Source organism: Phalacrocorax aristotelis, chromosome 6, assembly GCF_949628215.1.
Source record: "Phalacrocorax aristotelis chromosome 6, bGulAri2.1, whole genome shotgun sequence".
Classification (NCBI taxonomy): domain Eukaryota; kingdom Metazoa; phylum Chordata; class Aves; order Suliformes; family Phalacrocoracidae; genus Phalacrocorax; species Phalacrocorax aristotelis.
The window spans coordinates 37,102,783-37,118,627 of record NC_134281.1 but is presented as its reverse complement, the minus strand read 5'-3'; the positions used below and the strand labels follow the sequence as shown (position 1 = coordinate 37,118,627).

Below are 15,845 nucleotides of genomic sequence, written 5' to 3'. Positions count from 1 at the left end.
TCTTTTTTATATGATATAGATGTAACGTATGACAGCTAGAACAGAGGGGAAGCTGTAGGGTTCCTGGTGCTTGTGCTCAGAAGTTGCTGACTGCAGCTCTGACACACACTGCACTCCGTAACAGGCTAATGAGGATCTGCTGAAGTACCAAATCTGCTATGAACTCATCAAATGTGCATCCTAACAATACTTTACTGGAAAGCTGCTTGCATCATCTAAGTGTGCATGAGCAATAAGCACTATGAGCAAAACCACAAATCTCTTTATAAGTAGAGCTTTATTCCTAACGCAATAATTAAGCAGTAATTAGAAGTTGCATGAGTAATGGGAATAGTTGCAGGATATTAAAAGATCTTGTCCTTGGGGAAAAATTACATAGTGCCAGCATCTCAGAGGGGCAGAAAAAGGGTGCAAGTAAAGCTCAGATATTTTGCTCACATTAACAGCAATCCCAAATTAAATTCCATTCTTAATTTATGAATTTTTGGGGGAATTATTATGAAGTAAATAGTAACTTTTTTCAGCTCTGTTGAAAGGTCATGACGCCATTAAAATGACGAAAAATAGTTTTGAAATTAAAATATTTTTTACTGAATTTTTGCCAAAAGGAAAAGATAATTCTGCATTTGTGGGATAATCAATTGTAAAGCTTGTTTAAAAAAAAAGTCAGATGTTGGATTAAGATAAAAGATTCTGAACTTGCACTTGACCCTAGACAGAATCACTTCCAAAGTCGATGCCTAAATATACCTGTATTTATCATAATTTACCTTCCTCTGTTTCTTAAGCAACTCTGCCCAGAGTTATATGCTGGCAATTCCTGTTAGACAATAATATGGCAGCAATTAGTTATCGATGTTCTGGGTCTGGGACATGCTTCCTGTCAACTATTGTACATAATGATCCGTGGTCCCTCCTCAAACAGAGCTGACCATCTCCAGCTGCCCCCCGATTAACTTTCTGTAAGTAGTTAATTTGGTATAATTTGTGGAAACAAGTTATGTTCACAAAACACTATATAAAAAACAACTTGTATTGAGGGCTTGCATGCAATACTCATAACCACGGGCACAAGGCATGAATAAATTTACAGATCTGTACCACTACTCTCATATTAAGGGAATGGGAAAGACTACTTCACTGGTAGGGTCTCATAAGATTGCAATTTCAGACAAAGCTTTATACTCCCTCTCTTTATAGAGAGTCCCTAGGCAAAAATAATTGTTTCTGTGTAGTCTGCCATCTTCATGTTTTGCAGGTTAAAAATAAAAATCAGGGAATTATAAACAAGATATATACAACTGTATGTAAGACTTGAGCACCTAAGGTTGCAGAAACTCTTTGGTATATAGAGTAATGACTGGCAATGAAAAGATAATTAGCATATTTGATTTAATTTCACCCCAATAAAATAAAATCTACCAGTGTCAGCAAAACAGAGATTTCCAATGGAGAAAGAGGCACAGGATAATTAAGGAAAGTAGGTACAGTTTTCTTTTAACCAATTCATAGCTCCATTGGTAAGCCAATGTGGGAAGGAAACACCCTGTGGAATACGTGTTTTGCAGAGCCCCAATAGACATGTAGCACATGAATTTGGGGCTAGATTTTAACCATTTGCCCACATCTTTCTACAGGCTTGCTGTGTTGTAGTGTAGTTGTGGTGCTGTCAAGACAGAATGTGAATTAGGCTAAGCATTGCCTGCCAGCAGAGAAATCTTGCCCCTGGGTGGGTGTACAGTCTCCACGCCTTCACCAACAGCATCCCTTTGCCTCAGGGATATGACAGCAGCAAACACCAGAGCTGACAACTGCCCTAAGGCAGGCCAGTGTACAAAAAGGCATCAAGGGCTCTCCAACAGGCTCCTTTCTTCTGTGCCAAGAGAGTGCTAAGCCCACAATCTTTTTGGAAACATAACTTTGCAGAGATGGAACTACACCTGTTCTTTTTTAATCAAGCACATTTCATTTCTGAGCACCCATATTTGTATTTGTACAGGTGTTGCCCCTGACAGCATCATGTATCAACTGAGGCTTCAGTAGACTAAATTACAAATGGTCTTTCCAAAAGCATTTTAAACAATTGGAATAATAATAATAAAAAAAACCCACCACTTTGGTATCGTTTGTAGGAAGGCTGTGATTTACAGGTTGAAATCCCTGTTGCTGTACAGTCTGATATTAAGTGCTGTTATGAGTGATAATAAAATACCATTTTTACTTACCCTGGGGATTCAAAAGGAACCACAAGTGACAAGACTACATTCTTTAATACCTTACTCTTCAGCTTTGTGCAACTGAAGACTTTTATTAAATTTTACCACCTACTCAACACTTAGTGTTGTATGGAAATTAAAGAATAGTATCTTATAAAATATTCCAAACTACATGTGAGCTGTTTTGCAAATAAGAGGGCACACAATTATTTTAATAAGGTTGAACAACTTCGCTTATATTTCTTTCTAGTTCAACTTACTAATTTTATGCAATACTACAATATTTTGTTTTCATGTAACAACATTCCTGAAAAATGCTTTGATTTAATTTCCACTGTTACTAAAAGACCTTCTACCTGAATGGGTCAGTTCCCAATTTATGCATACCACCGTTCACCTCAGGAAAATGGATGAGTTGAAAAAAATTATATGCAGGTATGTTTTTAGGAAGGTTTGGCTTCTAAATACTTCCAAGTTGTTGAGAATAAATAATTATTAGGAAGACTTTAAGCAGGACCTGAGATTAGAATCCTTTGGGGGAAGACAAGTCCAGTAAATTGATTTTAAAAATATAATGGCTGATATAACTTTTATAAATATCAGAAATCATCTCTGTTCTCTTTTATGCTCAACTTTTCTATCTTGGTCTTTCTCAGCTTTAATTTTTAAGTAAGGAAGTAATTGCAGTCAATTCTTCTCTTTCCATTTCTGTTTTATATATTCACAGTTATGTTTTTATCAACAGAAATTGTTAGCAGTTTCAAATGGTGTACAAACTTTCTCATGAAAATACCTATCAAGATCACTAAATACCCTGCATCAGTAGATACAGATATGGTCCTGCATCTGATTTTGGCCCCTGCTGTAGCTACTCCATCTTGGTATATCAATTTGTATCACATCAGTTTGCAGCAGCCACAGGTCTACCTAAGGAGAGTCCTACAAGGCTGAAAAGCCTCTTGCTTGAGACTGGACATATGGCCATAACCCAGAGAAAACTCATGCCACGTCTGAAATGTCATCCCAGCCAACTGTGCTAAGGAAAAGGCACAAAATGACATACAACTACTTTTCCCTCTTTTGGCATCCTGAGCTGAGCAGAGCTTACACAAGGTCAAGCCAGCACTTGTGTTAATCTTTTTTTTTTTTTTTTTAACCTGATGCTTGGGGGGCTTTTTTCTTGTTTACAGTCTAGCAATGTTTTATTTGTGCATCATGTTTTTAATGTGACCTTTCTAATTTTATAAGCACTTAGCTTTTTATTCCCTTTCTCAAAGCTTTGATATTTTGTTCTAATTTGCCTGCCTCATGTATAAATGAAATTTTCTTAACTAACACCATTCCTGTTACTTTCTTTTAATTACATAGCAGACTCTGTCTCAGAGACTTTCTGGTTGTTCATCCTACAGTACAGAGACTTTCAAAATTGGTTTTTGAAAGCGGAAAATCCATTATCTGTTTTTTTCAGGATGTGTCCTGTTGTGAGTGAATTTAGAAAGAATATTTTGGCTTCCCTGATTCACAACAGTACATCCCTAAGGAAGAAAATTACTAGGATAAAACAGTGTTTCTATGAAAATTTTTATTTTTTCCTATATCTTAAAGTGGTTGGTTTTTTTTTTTTCCCCAGTGCTGGTTGGTCCAACTGCATCTGTTTGCTTTTCAGTCTTTAATTTATGTTGAGCTGTAAACTGTCCAAGTAACAATTTGAGTGATGCAGCAACAGAAGGTGACCCAGATTACACAACACTGTACGCTAATGCCAAGTCTTCTTGTTTAATGGCAGCTGCTCAAAGCTTTGTCTTATTGCGATTTACATTCAACAGACACAAATCAAACAGCCTCCTCAGACAGACACACATCCTGCCTGTCTTAATTTTAAACATGTTCAAGAGCTACTGCTTTTCATAAACATATATCAGCCTTACCAGCTGAGGCCATTTAGCCTCCTTGGCTTGTATTTACTCCCAACCATCTGACAAAATTATCAAGGAAACCCGTTGTGACTTCCAGTATCTTGCATGCTTCTGTTTATGTGGAGGTTTGCCAAGAATATTTCCTCTATAAAAATAGTTGGACTTTTATACTCCCTCATAATGGAGATATTTAGAACACCAAATATATCACAGTTGTTTAATAACTGATTTATCTAGAGGTTGTAATTAGAAAAGCTTATATAAAAAAGCAATGGGTGCTACTAAAATACATAACATGAACAGCTTTAGCAAAGGACAAATTAGTCTGGATTTTAATCAGATAGGTTTAAAATTACTAGATGAATGGTACCAAAGTGCAGACTTTAAAGTATAGGTACAGTTTTAACAGAACATTTTATTGCTGTACTTTCAGTATGTGAAGCAAGGTATTAAAAATGCTTTCATTCGTAATTTTAAAAAAAGTTTAAGCATGACAATCAGGAAAGCTATCATGTAACGAGCTCATACAACTTAGTTTCATGGACCAAATCTTTTTGGCATCTCCATCAAATTTTTAAAGCCTTCTGACAACACAAGCTTCCTGCTAGAAGTGCACATCCAGCCATCTACCCAGAGGACATGTCAGAACAATAAGAAAAAGAGCAAATCTTACTTTTTAAATGGATGAGCAGCAAAAAACTGAGGTAGATGATGAGTAGAGAGTTAATTCTTGAATGAGCCATATTCATCTTGATAGGGCATTCTCCGCTGAGTTGTCTGTTGTCCAAAGGGCTGGTGCTGATCCTCACTGCTTTCTCCTCCTCTCTGACACTAAGGTAACACCCAAGGCTCCCAGTCCCCTAAAAGCCATCTTTGCCTGTGCCCCTTATCAGCCTGTTCACTGCAAAACTACAGACTTTGACTCGAAAGGCAGTTGTGCTTGTTAAGGTTTTACTTTGGCAGGTCTGAGTGATTTTTCAAACCTGGTGCAGATTTGTCTGCGAGCTGGACCGGAGTCTTTCGCCTGCTTTCTGCTGCAGAACTGTGCTGTGAATGGTGCACTGTGCCTGGCTGGCAGCGCACAGCGGAGAAGCCACCGCGCTCTTTTCATCTTTCAAAATATATCACTTATTATCATCTAATAAACCCCTATTATATCACATTCCTTCTGATTCACAGTATAAACACTTTATGCTTTCTTGCATGAAAGTGCAAGTCAGCTAATAAACACTTTCTGCTTTCTGCATTTTTTCTGTATCTTAGCTCATTAGTACATGAAGTAAAAACATGAAACATTCTCACTCTCAATCTTATTTTGTAGTTAGATATTAGCCAGTTCTCTTCCACTATCTTTTGGGGTTTGTTTACATTGGATTTATTTACTTTTTGCCATCACTGAAAGGAGCAGAACAATTGCGAGGTGGCACAGGTCCTCTGAGCTTCGTCAGGTTGTGTTGTAAATTTGAACTGCTCATAGAGGAAGCTGTCACTTACAGATTCAGGAGACGACATAGTGAGATCGATAGGAGAAGAGGATGGGGCCAGGGGGTGGACTCCATTTCTTTCTAGCTAGAGCTGGCCTTAGCCAACTGTGGCTGGTGCAAGTGCAACGAGCCTGCCCGTACTAGGAGGAGCCCTCCCCAGCTGCCACGGCAGTGCAGCGCCGTGGCTCTTCCCTGCTGCATGGCACAGCAAACACCTTGTTTCTTCCCAAAACTGCCTCGGTGTCCAACGCCTCATCTGTCGATTACAACTCTGTTCACAGATATTAAAGCCTTGGACTGGGCTAGCAAAATGGAAGGGAAGGAAGGCAGTGACAGCTCCAGCAGCCATGTTCAGATACTACTATCCCAGTACAAACTTTGGCCTTCTGGCACCTTACGAACCTAGGCATTGTTAAGTATGTACATTTACTACGGGTAAGCTATACCATAACAATGATTGCTGCAGCATCTTTCAGGCTCTGAGGCCAAGAAAGAGAAAAGCTGCCTTTTTGGCAGCGAATCTCCCTTTCCACCATCTTCACCAGCCTTTCTGGCCCTTGGCCCTCAGCGCTTCCGGCTTGCTCTCCTTGCCACAGCAGAGAGACCAGGTGTTGCCCAGCCCGCGAACAACCCTGAAAAATCTGCTTGGCCACTGCTATGTTATACTACTGTAAAACAGATAATGCTTAATAAATTTGGTATTGCTTTTTGTCCTCCCTGATTCAGCAGAATCTTAATCCCCAGTTTAGGAAGCCTTTGAGAATGTGTTTAATTTTACATGTACACTTAACTGAATTAAGCACAGACTTAAAATCAAGCATATGCTTAAACTCTCAGGTGAGTAGGGAGCAGACTCTTGATGCCAACATCATCATGATGAATTTAAGAAAGCTGTATATAATGGGTAGGTACTTTCATATCCACTCTTTTTCAGCTCAGTGAACTGAATAATTTTAAAATACCTCCTGCTGCAAGACCCTTCCTTCTTTCCCACCTCATTCATGTGCATCTGCGCTCACCCACTGCTAACCTTGTGGCACACCTTTTCAGATTCTCTTTCACTTCTCCTGGCACCAGCAGCTCTATCACCTCTGCTTCTTAGGAGGCCTCCACCCTCCTGCAGGAAGAGCCCTGACCCAGGAGCCTCCAGCTCTTCTGAGCCCCCCTGCTCCACCTGCCATTCTTCCAGGGGCTTCAAAGAGTCCTGGTCTCTCCAACGGCAACCCAGGCTGGATTTCCTGGTCAAATGTCCTGAGTTACGAACAGGACAATGAATTGGGTTCCTAGTGGAAAATACCTAGATAACTATAAAGTTAAATATAATTAAATGGCTAATTGCATTCTTCAGCTTTTCTCTTTTAGTAATCCCCTTTGTTTTATATGTAGATTTATAGTTGTTTGGATGTTTTCCTCTCCTTGCCATCTGTCTATTTAGTTTCTGTTTGAAATTATCTAGTGAAATATATAAGCATTACAATATGAACATGAAAATACCATTCTGCCATCTGGGAATTCTTCTGTTGGGCTAAATTATGCAGCTGAGGTCAGCACTGATCACCTGCTTTAAATGCATTATTATTTAAGTTTATTACTATATAACTTAGATGAACAACATTTTCCATTATAATTTTGAACAATTTAAAAATTGTTTTTGTGAAATTAGTCTCCATTGACAGGAATGTGATACGTTGTCTTGTGGTGGTTATAACTGCTGATTAAAATAATTTAATCTTTATTAGGGAAACACTGTGTATTAATGAAGAAGTTTAAAGAAGGCACATCTCCAACAATTGTTATAATATATTTGGTATGAAGACCTACAGATTCAATATACCAGTCAATTTAAAAAAAGAAATCCTTCGAATATTCAGAAATAGAGCCAAAATTTTTTATAAAATGAAGTTTTCAGTTCTGAGAAATATACAGTAAGTACTGCAAGGAGGCTGTCACATCTCCTAAATCTGGATGTTTTTCTGGAAGTTACACAAGTATACGTAAAATCTGTGCTGTAAGCAAACTACTTAGTCTTCAGACCTGAAGATATGCCATCAGTCTGAGAACACACCTATAGCATGTAAACAACATGTTGACATTTGGATTAAATAATCTTCCAAGTAACTCTGTAGTTATTACAAGCCATATAGCAAGTGTATGAACAAAACCTAGGTCTTTTGGAAGTTATTAAAATATAATTGCTTTCAGGATAGCCAAAAAAGCTGCTTTTTCACCCTGTTTGAAACAGCTCTGCATTTCTCAATGCCTACTTCAAAAGTTTCTTCTTCTTCATGAGTTGCTCATATCCCCGAATTTAATGGGGAACAAACTAACTTAACTTATCAGTGCCCCAATTCCTTGAAGTTGCCTACAGGAGAGGGTTCAAATTTCTGCAGTACGGGTACTTCATGAAGTGCTGGTAGACTGTGAAACATAACATCTAAATGTAATTTCCATACTTTCTCAGTACAGCTTAGCTTTGATGAGATTCGCAGTCCCGTAAGTCAGAGGCTATGCTATTTTCTCTGGGCAAAAGGGTTTGTGTTGCCATTTGCTACCCTTATCCATTCTGATTGCTTCTTTGCAATAATTACACTGTGGTGTGGTATCAAATTATACTAGTCGGTGTCATGTTCTCTGAAATATTCTACTGCATCTCTGGCCAGCAAATTTCATTATCTAACATCTTTTGTTGCCTGATATAAGCATGGCTTTCAACTTTCAGATGACAGCAATACTAATTAATTGTGTGTGTATCTTCTGCCTCTCACTGCTTGGCATGTTGTTCTCCAATTGCTCAACGTTGCTCCAATTTAAAGGGCAATTTTTACTGATGCCACCCTGTGCCTTCTAGATCAAATACAATTATAGGTAATTTTGTTACGTAATTTGTATTTCTTTTCCGGACTGTAAAAAGTTACAGTAGTTTTTATCTAAACTATAAAATGAACAAAAATTAGGACAGTTAAATAATTCATATAAACTATACAATCCCCTTGAGAGTGGAAGAAGTGAATTTACAAAGTGCTTGTTGCTGACTAACCTGAAGCTTTTATTAAATTCTTTTTGTTCACTAGCAAATAAAACACTGGTAATCAGTCAGGAGCAGGTTGGTGATTTCATGCAAGGGTGACTGAGCTGAAGATAATATTGCCTAAAGAGGTTTGGGTATACAAAATTCAGGTGGACAAGATCCTGGGCAACCTGCTCGAACTGGACCTGCTTTGAGCAGGTGGTTGGACTAGAGACCTCTGGAGGTTCCTTCCCACCCATATGATACTGTGATTCTCGGAATATAGCATTAGGTTTTCTGCACAAGCTCCAGCCTACATTAGCTCAGTCCCCAATTTTGTATACCTAATGCAGAAACTTCTGCTTTATAAAATGTTGCTGTTTTTTTCCTACGGTCTTTGGCTTCTGTTGCTAGCACTCAGCAGTGCTCCTTTATATCTTCCGTTAAGTTCTTGATGAATTTCATCATAGCTGTGTGCTACTGTCCACCATTGGGAGAACTTCATTTTATGAAAAATCATGGAGCACAAGAGCATGAAGTCATTCAAGCCTGACATCATGTTTTGTGCATCAAAATACATCCTTAGGTATTTATTGAAAACGCTGGACGGCAGAGTTTGCTAGAACAATGGACCTGACCAGATCATCCTCCTGTTTATGGTACTTGTACCCTCTTTATGAAACAGTTCATAGATAGCATTTTATTTTTTTTTTAGCTCGTAGCTCTTTGGGTAATTATGAACAACGGACAGCAGACAAACCAATGTGAATAAGGGCTGGCTAAACAGTCTTATGGGTAGAGGGCTGTATTGTAACGGGAAGTTGTTTACCTCATTAACAAAACTGCTATAGATCCATCTGCATTTTAATTAGGCACCTTGCATCAAGCACAGCTATGTGCATTGATTTCCCACAACACTTGCAAAGTTAAACGCCTACAAGAGACAACTGCAAGCTCCCTTGGTCCATGCTTTTCCACAGATAAATATTTTATGGTTATATTTAACTTCTGATGTTAGTCTGAAAATATTACTTTTGAGCTTCTTTTTTTATGTTATTAGGGTGTTCAAATACTTTTCCCCTTGAACTCTTGCTTTGCTCTTTTTATTCCTTCCTTAGCCTGAGTAGCACTTCAAAGCAAAACATTTTCTTCCAGAAGACCCAGCAGAGCACGAGCTTCCAGTTCTGCCAATTTGCAGATTATAAATGGTTTTATGAAACTGAAGGGTTGTATTTGAAAATGTAAAATTATTTTGCAAGATCTGCCAAGCCTATTGCTTCCTTTAATGTAATATATTTTTTGAAATTATGACTACTTTATTGCTTCTCCATGTAGCCATCTTCCTGCTAAGTAATGAGGGTATTCTACCTGCTAACCTAAAATATAAATTTAACCAGAGATTACAGAAGCATCAAGTTGATTCACTCAGATATACATAATTTTGCACATGATAGAAATGGTGGTAGAGATAACCCAGCCTCTGCTTCCAAATATATTTTCAACCACATGAGTTTCAAGTAGGGAAATGCTTGCTAGCACCTTGTACTTCCTTGCGGTCAGGTACTAGTTAAAGTGCATGATGTTCAAATTATTGCAAGTCTGGGAAGGAGCTTAAGCTGTTTGGTTTTTCATATGAAGTCTCTCCTGAGTATTTTACACTTAGATAGGCAAAACAAAGTGTCTTTGTAAGGTACGACAGGATTCCCCTGGGACCTGCAGAACTCAATAGCATGTGATTCGCTTATCCTCATCTTTGATGATATTTTTTGCAAAATAACATGTTTTTACCATATTGTGTGTTGTAGATATCACCAGGGAAGCAATTCCACTGTCAGATGAATGCTAAGTCAGGCCTTGTCAATGCAGATGAAAATTTGCAATTAGTATTCTGTACCTTCCTGCTAATGAACCGTCTAATCAGGAAGTGTCTCTCTGTACCTATAATCTTCCTGTGAGTGTCAAGGTTACAGAAGTGCTTGACAAAAGGAGGCAAATAGTGTTTCTACAAAAGCACCGACATATTAAGTGCTAAATGGGTTGTAAATTTACATTTTACCTCTATGCATTTCACTTCAGCAGAACAGACATGCTAGCAGACTTACAAATCCTCTTTTAATTCTCTTTTTTCTTTCCTTCAGAATGGGGTAATTCATACACCAAACCATAGTCCTAAAACTGTGAGTATTGGAACTAAATTGAAAAGCCCATCTGTTTCAGAGGAGATAATTGTATAGGTAAGCAACAGTTTCAAAGGTATTTGGAAAAGTTTTAAGCTAGTACGTTGCATCATTTCACCTGATCAATACTAAGTGGTTTCAGAAGGAATTTAGACCCAACAACTCCAGCAGGCAACCATGTGGGGAACAAGAAAGAGTAAGAATCAGGAAGGCAGGATTAGTAACCAAAGTTTCTTGATTTTAACATACACTACATATGTACATTGTACTTTTGGTAAATACTGTGATTGTCCCAGAGACAGGGCAGGATGATAATTACAGTCATATGCAGAGGCTGGGAAGGAGTAGATGGTTCTAAAACTGTTATTCGAATTTGGGTCTTTGGAAATATCCTGTGTTGAGAAAGCTGACAACCTGCTTGGTTTCTCAGGTCAAGCATTGGGCTCGGGGCCAGAAAACCAATTCTTTACTCCGTTCTGCCTCACTGTGCTCGCAGGTGAGGCAAGCGATATTTGTTTTCAGTGATAAATCATTCTGAGGTACTGCAATTAGCAATGGAAATGCAAAACACAGTATTCACCAACAATTAGTATTTGTAAAGGCCACTTAGAGAGCCTTCTCAATTCTTCCCGATGCCTAATATCCCTTATAATTTCCTTTTTCCTTTTTTTTTATTCAGTCATAGTATTGACTGTTTGTGACAAAGTTTTGAAAAGCTTTTGACGATTTGGAGCTCTTTGATTTTCAGGTTTCCAGTTGAAGGATGTGACTTCCAGAAAGTGCAAAGCAAAAATTCCCCGCAGGCGTCTCTGAAGTGTCTCAGTGTGGGTCCTGGCAAGTACTAAATTCCTCCTGGAAACCTTGGCCTCTGTGCTAAAGTATTAGACAATGTTATGGGAACAATAGGTAACAGTAAGTGCCCCAAAGGGATATCAAGTTCCTGCTAAGTATTGGTTAAGACAGCATTCATCTTAATGCCAGTGCATTTCTTAAAGGCCACAGTTTTGTACCAAACTAAATCCTGAAAGACTGTCAGTTTGAATTATATTGTTCACAAGCTAAAATGAAATATTCTGGCTTCCAAACGTGTGTTGATTCAGAATATTTCACACCTATTTTAATCACTGGAGGTGATACTGACCTCAGTGAAGGTGACACACATGTTGACATGATGTCACCGTGTTCCCATGCCAGTGGGAAAACGTCCCCTGGATGGGAATGGCACAGCTTGATCTCTAAGCATCATGTTGGATGTGAGAGGGGAAAAGAGTGGACGTGACTACTGCAATTGATTTATATTCTGATAGTATCCAGAGGGCCCCTTAAATCACCAGGTGACTTGTTGCTGAATTCAGTTGCTGAACTGGATCTTAAATTTTGTGTGTGGGCATGCTGAGGTCTTTGCATAGGCTGAATTTCACAAGCACTTTCTATTTTCCTGGGACTCAAGAGTTTTTTACTTTTTTTTTTTTTTTAAGTAAAATAAGGCATTTTTATAGTAACTTCCTCCAATACACTGAAAGCCTGGGTGAATGTGATTGTTGTGCATGGGCACCTGCTGAGAGGTCTTGTCTTAGCACCCAGATTTGGACTTTAGCACCAACATTCACCACACATAGTTTTGTGGAATTCAGACTTCTAAATCTGAGCCCCTGAATTTCGGGGGTGCAAGAATTTCTAAGCCAGCACTTCTAAGGTAGTTACCACTATCAGAGAAACATCATTGCATCTGCAATACCTTGACTATAAGCAAGCTGGTTTGTCCCATATAGAAGCACCTATAGTAAAAGATGTGTTCACAGTAGCAAACAAGAAGCCCTCATAGCAGCCACCATCTGAAGGCCTGTATGTGTTGCAGGAGCTCCTCATGCCAGCAGGGTAAGATTTCCTCTTAGCTTTCAGCTGCACTCAGAACTGAGGACATTAACTGCTGGTGCGGCAGAGCAAGGAGAAACTCCGTATCCCCACAGGACTTTTGAAGGACTTTTGCTTCAGGTCCTCAGCTAACCTATGGGAACAACTCACATGCCTGAAGAATAGCAAACACTGAGCTCTTTTGAAAATGTAGCCCTGAATGTTGCTGAATTGTGGAAATGAACTGCAGTCTAAAGACACCGCTCGTACAGCTCACTCTTTTCTTAAATAAGATTAATTGGAGTGAATTAAACAGTCTCTGGCAGCACCTGACTACTGAAGAATGGATCAAACATGAGCCATGTTAACCTTGACCCCCTCCATTCCTGCAGCAGCGAAGTCAGACTTCAGTATTAATTGAATGAAGTAGATTAATATAGTGTGTCCTTATACAACACTCTTTTAAAATAAGGTCGGAAACCAGTAACCCCAGAGAAAATACCTACATGAAATCTCATTTTGACATGGTAATTGCAATTGGCTAATGGGTCAAGAAATGGAATTAACTTTCTGAAGGCTGGGCATTCAGAGCCTTCTGTATTTGCTGTTCATTACACTAGAAGCTATGGGAATAACTAGGCTAGTAGACTGCACTATTTGTGATCACTTAATGTCACTCCCTAACCATGTGGCCTTTCTTTACGACCATATCCTTCTACGTGTCAGAAGCCACGCTGATTCTGAAAATAGGTGTTGCACTTGTAATTCAAGATGGGAAAAAAGATTTTTGTGTCTTGCCAGATTTGATGCAAATCTGACACACAACTGGAGACAAATAGTAATAATAGTAATAATTGGAGACTAATTTATCCACTCACATTTATCATGAGCAAAAGTAAGCACAATTGTTTTGGACTGTATGCCACAGTAAATGTGAGAGCTGTTTTCCAAACACTGAGCAGGAATACAAAGTTGGATGGTGGTCTCTTCTAACTATCCAGTCTTTGAAGTGGAACCGGCCAGGAATTTTTGGAGCCTTCTAGAAGGAAGAGGGTGGGGTTTTGTGTCTTTTTGTTTTGGTGTGTGTGTGTGTTTTTTTTAACTTTTATTAAAAAATTGCTGGAAAAAATGTTTTGACAATTTTAAAAGGTATAAACTTTTTTCTTTTTTCCTTTGGACAAATGAAATTATTTTAAAGTGTTTTCAAAAGTCTGAAACCTAAATTAAGCTTCCTCCAACCAAACCTTTCAACTAATCCAAGCCACCCCTTATTATCAAATATTTTCAAGGTAATAAACAAATATTAAAGATTTTAATCTGTGGTTTGGTTTGGCAAAAGGAAAATATTTTCAGAGGACAGGAAAGCATTCTCACTCCCACATTTACTTTGAAGTCTCTTCTCCCTATCTTGATTCAAATAAAATGCACTAGAGGAGGCAGAATTTAAAAAACACTCAAAGGAAAAGCAATAGTGGATCTTTAGTACGCAGAGACACCTAAGCATCTGTCAGCCCTTTCACCACCGAACACAACAGTTCTCAGAGCACCCATGGTCATTGTGGCTGAGATGGGGGAAGCCGCTCGACGTGTAGCGCACAATTCAACCACAGAAAAGGATGTGAGCAAGCGTAACTCCTCCAGAAGGAAAGCCGCTAGCCTTTTTTTTCCAGAAGCGTTACAGTGTTCTACCAATTTTTCCTAATAAAGGAAAATTTATTTAAGAACTGATTTTCCCCTCCAGCTATTTTTACTGGAAAAGTGTGTTTCTTTCTAAAATGAAACAACATTAATCTTGGGATAACAACTAACCACACCAAGAGAGACATGTAAAACTGATCATGATGCCGTACTGAAATTCATAGAAATGGGTTTCGCTCCAGTGACACCCCAGGCAGCAAGTTTGTTTTGTTCTTTTTTTTAATTTGGGGAGGTCATTGTTACAAGGTGATTGCTACGGGATTATTTCATAGTGTTACACTTCGGAATGACTACAAGATGACATTATCATGCTATTGAATTTATATTGACATTTTACTAACTCAGTTGCCACTCACTTCTTATAGTTTTTATTTTGGTTAGTATGACTTTTTGAAATAACTTTCCTGTAGAGATTTCCTGTACAAGCTTCTTTGCTGGCTGTTTACACGCAGTGGATCACTAGCAAAGCATCATTAATTCCATATTTCTGGGGGTTTTTTTAGTCATTTTTCTTCTGTGCTGTGTGCTTACACAGTGCGTGCTCTAACTACTGCTTTTTTGACTGGAAGCAATTTTTTCATGCTCTGGGTTTTTAATAGTGGCCTCAAAGCATAATTAATTTACTTGTAATCTGCCTCTTGATATGAGAATCTAATTATATTTTCTTGGGAAAATGTTGTAATTTCTATTCAAATATAATTAAGATATTGGATAATGAATGTCACCTAAAATAAAAGATGGTCCTGAAATTCTCCCTTACACTATAGTGATGCTTCAGAAACAGATATAATGCTCTCATTATGTAGTGTTTCTTTCTTATAGTGAGCGGTTGTACAAAACATAAGCTTCATAACTGCAGCCTTTCATCCTGACTAAGTAAACTGGCAATGCATCACAGAATATGTAAATTGGGCTCAGGCAAATGAACAATGACAGATAAAAATGCTCATATAACCCTAAAAACATCCTTTGGTTTTTTCAATCAGGTGTCCTTGGGAAAAAAATGTACTGTAGATTATACATACATTTAACTTTATAATTTAAAACAAATATTATCTACAAATTATATGGGTAGTGATTAAGGAGAGTACAGAATAGCATTTTAATCTCCTCCTACACCTTGAAGCACCCTGCCTCGCTAGCAGAGAGATGAATTTTGATTGCCTGACAACTGTAACCATGTGAAGGTTCATCACAAAGGGAAGGAGAAGAGCTCTGGAAAGCCTTGATAAACACTGAGCTGGTAGGCCTATCTGACTGGATCTAGCTGTTCTTATAATTATACATTGGATCTTACTTGAGGACACAAAGGTTTAAAAGCTGCTGGTAATATGACAGCTTCACGCACTAACCTTCCAACAAAATACCGTTGTCGGCCTTCTAATTTTTTACCCCATTCAGAAACTTCTATGCATTATACTTCCTTTCTGAAAATGTCTTCAACAGCAAATGTTTTTCTTCTCTTAAACAAAAATTACTGAGCACATGGTACA

At 38.3% G+C, this 15,845-nt stretch overlaps 1 protein-coding gene across 1 annotated transcript in view; it reads right to left on the bottom strand.

Annotated features, from left to right (window-relative positions):
- CRB1 (crumbs cell polarity complex component 1) overlaps positions 1–6,152 on the bottom strand; it is a 109,188-nt gene extending 103,036 nt beyond the window's left edge. Inside the window, exons 1-2 of the mRNA XM_075095511.1 lie at positions 6,063–6,152; positions 4,806–4,992 (exon numbers count right to left, since the gene is read on the bottom strand). Coding sequence (XP_074951612.1) covers positions 4,806–4,992; positions 6,063–6,152 — 277 coding nt within the window. The remainder of the gene's footprint in view (positions 1–4,805; positions 4,993–6,062) is intronic.
- Between the last annotated feature and the right edge of the window lie 9,693 nt (positions 6,153–15,845).